Source organism: Astatotilapia calliptera, chromosome 23 (genome assembly GCF_964374335.1).
Source record: "Astatotilapia calliptera chromosome 23, fAstCal68.1, whole genome shotgun sequence".
NCBI classification, from domain to species: domain Eukaryota; kingdom Metazoa; phylum Chordata; class Actinopteri; order Cichliformes; family Cichlidae; genus Astatotilapia; species Astatotilapia calliptera.
Window position 1 is genome coordinate 18,116,770 of NC_137443.1, and position 3,231 is coordinate 18,120,000.

Sequence of the window (3,231 nt, forward strand, 5' to 3'; positions counted from 1 at the left end):
TCGTATCGATATTGAACCGTTCGATACAGTGCTTTCGGTTCTGTATGCATATGTATCGAACAATACAAAATAAATTTTTAATTTATTTGATCAACTTTCCTTCTGACGATGCTGTCTGTGTTAAGCGCTCAGTGAATCTGCGCTCGACAGTGCAGCCTAGGCGGAGTAGTCGAACGCAGATTCACTGAGCGCAGGGCAAGCTAGCGAGACAGAAGTTAAGCTCTCCTTGCAACATGGCAAATTGAACCTGCCCCACCCTCATTCAGATCTGGCGTTTGGAACTATTTTGGTTTTCATGTGACTATGACTCTGAAGGTAAGCACGTCATGGACTAAAGTAAAACAGTATGTTGGATGTGCCACGCAATGCTCAATTACATGGGTGGGAGCTAGTGTGTTAGCGCAGTTAGCTCGTTAACGTGTTGGCCGTCCAGCCCCATCCACAGGCCATCCGCGGTAGCTCGTTAAGGGAGATTTGCCGTGTTGTGGCGTTAACGTCATTTCAACGAGATTTACGCTGACAGCACTAGTGGGAACACAACAAATATGACTGCACATTTACACCGACATCATCCTAGTACAAAGACAAGTGGAAGCAGACAAAAACAACAAGCACGCATGCTACAAACTTTACCCGAGTCATTTAGACAGCCATTAGCCCGACGTCCTGGGGCTAGCGATTTTTCCAGTCGGGCTACCGGTGAGGTCGGCTGCGGTCACGACTGCTCCGACCACTTTTTCTTTGTCTTTGTTTTTTAAGTTAGTTTTCAGCGTTTCTAAATCGGCAAAATCACCACCATTGGGTACATTAGGTATGACAGTGACACTCTTGTTTCTATTGGTTTACAATGTACTCACAATTCGAAGTTTTTAACTCCGGATCCGAGCTGGCCGAGTGAGATCTTGAGGGAGAACAAAGGGAAGCGGCGGCAGCCTAGAGGGAAGCGAGCCGGCGTCAGGAACAGACTGAGAGCTCGTGCACACCGCACACCTCTGCCTAGCATCCTGCTCGCCAACGTCCAGTCACTGGAGAACAAGCTTGACGACCTCAGGGCCAGGGTAAAGTTCCAGAGAGACATTCGGGACTGCAATCTCCTCTGCTTCACCGAGACATGGCTGAACCCAGCGGTGCCGGACCACGCCATCCAGCCGGCCGAGTTCTTCTCGGTTCACCGCATGGACAGGACACGGGACTCGGGGAAGTCAAGGGGAGGCGGCGTGTGTTTAATGGTGAACAACAACTGGTGCAACAGTGCGAACGTTGTTCCTCTCACACGCTCCTGCACACCAAATCTGGAACTACTGTCCATCATGTGTCGTCCTTTTTATCTACCTCGGGAATTTACATCGGTCATTATAAGTGCCGTTTATATTCCACCACAAGCGGACACGGTCACCGCCTTATGCGAGCTGCATGAGGCACTCACACAGCACCAGACACAACACCGGGACGCTGCGCTTATTGTGACGGGGGACTTTAATAGCGCGAACCTCAAACGCGCAGCGCCGAACTTTTATCAACACATCTCCTGCCCCACCAGAGGTGAAAGGACACTGGACCACTGCTACACTACGGTCAAGGACGGCTACAAGGCACAATCCCGCCCTCCTTTTGGCAAATCTGATCACGCCGCCATCTTCCTCATCCCAAAATACAAACAAAGGCTGAAACAGGAAGTTCCGGTTCAGAGGAAGGTCGCGCGCTGGACGGATCAATCAGTGGCCGCGTTACAGGACGCACTCGATGACGCAGACTGGGGCATGTTCAGAAACAGCTCCGATGATGATGTCAACGTGTTTACGGAAGCGGTTGTGGGATTCATCGGGAAACTAGCGGATGATACCGTGGAGACAAAGACTATCACAACGTTTCCCAACCAGAAGCCGTGGGTGGATAAAACCATCCGCGACGCTCTGAGATCCCGCACCGCTGCCTACAACACGGGACTCATGACGGGGGACATGGACCCGTACAAAGCCGCGTCATATAACGTGCGGAGGGCGGTGAAAGAGGCGAAGCAGCGCTACGGGAGGAAACTAGAGTCACAACTCCAACAGAGTGACTCTAGGAGCCTGTGGCGGGGACTAAGGACAATAACGGACTATAAAGCACCAACAACCGGTATGACGAACGCGGCCGTGACTCTGGCAGACGAGCTGAACACTTTCTATGCTTGCTTCGAGGCTGCAGCTAAGGTCTCCAACAATGCTAGTGCTAGCGGCGCTAACGGCTGCAGACAGGAAGATACTGCCAGCACCGGAAACGTGCTCGTCATCTCCGAGCATGAAGTAAGGAGAACCTTCAAGAGAGTGAACACCAGGAAAGCAGCAGGACCAGACGGCATTCCCAGGTCGTATCCTAAGAGACTGCGCATACCAGCTAGCTCCTGTGTTCACTGAGATATTCAACATCTCTCTATCTCAGTCGGTGATCCCCACATGCTTCAAAGAGTCCATCATTGTTCCTGTCCCGAAGAAACCCCACCCTGCTTCTCTTAATGACTATCGCCCTGTAGCCCTCACCTCAGTAGTGATGAAGTGCTTTGAACGCCTGGTCAGAGACTTCATCATTTCTTCACTACCAGACACACTGGACCCACTACAGTTTGCTTACTGTCCAAATCGTTCCACAGACGATGCCATCTCTCATCTCCTCCACACATCACTCACTCACTTGGACACTAGAAAGGGGAATTATGTTAAAATGCTCTTCATAGACTACAGCTCTGCATTTAACACCATAATTCCCTCCACACTCACCACCAAGCTGGAGCATCTGGGACTCAGCTCATCTATGTGTCTGTGGATCTCCAACTTCCTAACTGGCAGACCACAGGCAGTAAGGATGGGCGGACATGTCTCAGCCTCCACCACTCTCAGCACTGGAGCCCCCCAGGGGTGTGTTCTGAGCCCCCTGCTGTACTCTTTGTACACATATGACTGTGTGGCCACTACCAGCTCCACCACCATCATCAAGTTTGCTGACGACACCGTCGTGGTGGGCCTGATCTCTGATAACAATGAGACGGCCTACCTGAAGGAGATTAGGAATCTGGAGAACTGGTGCCAGAGGAACAACCTCCTTCTAAACGTCAGTAAGACAAAGGAGCTGATAGTGGACTTCAGCACTAAGCAGGAGAGGAACTACCAGACCCCTGTCATCAACGAGTGCCCAGTGGAGAGAGTGGACAGCTTCAAATACCTCGGAGTTCACATCACGCAGGACCTGTCA

At 51.3% G+C, this 3,231-nt stretch overlaps 1 protein-coding gene across 1 annotated transcript in view; it reads left to right on the forward strand.

The window, feature by feature from the left end:
* The first annotated feature begins 303 nt into the window (after positions 1 to 303).
* LOC113006779 (uncharacterized) overlaps positions 304 to 3,231 on the forward strand; it is a 39,289-nt gene continuing 36,361 nt past the window's right edge. Inside the window, exons 1-2 of the mRNA XM_080297131.1 lie at positions 304 to 315; positions 867 to 2,318. Coding sequence (XP_080153257.1) covers positions 304 to 315; positions 867 to 2,318 — 1,464 coding nt within the window. The remainder of the gene's footprint in view (positions 316 to 866; positions 2,319 to 3,231) is intronic.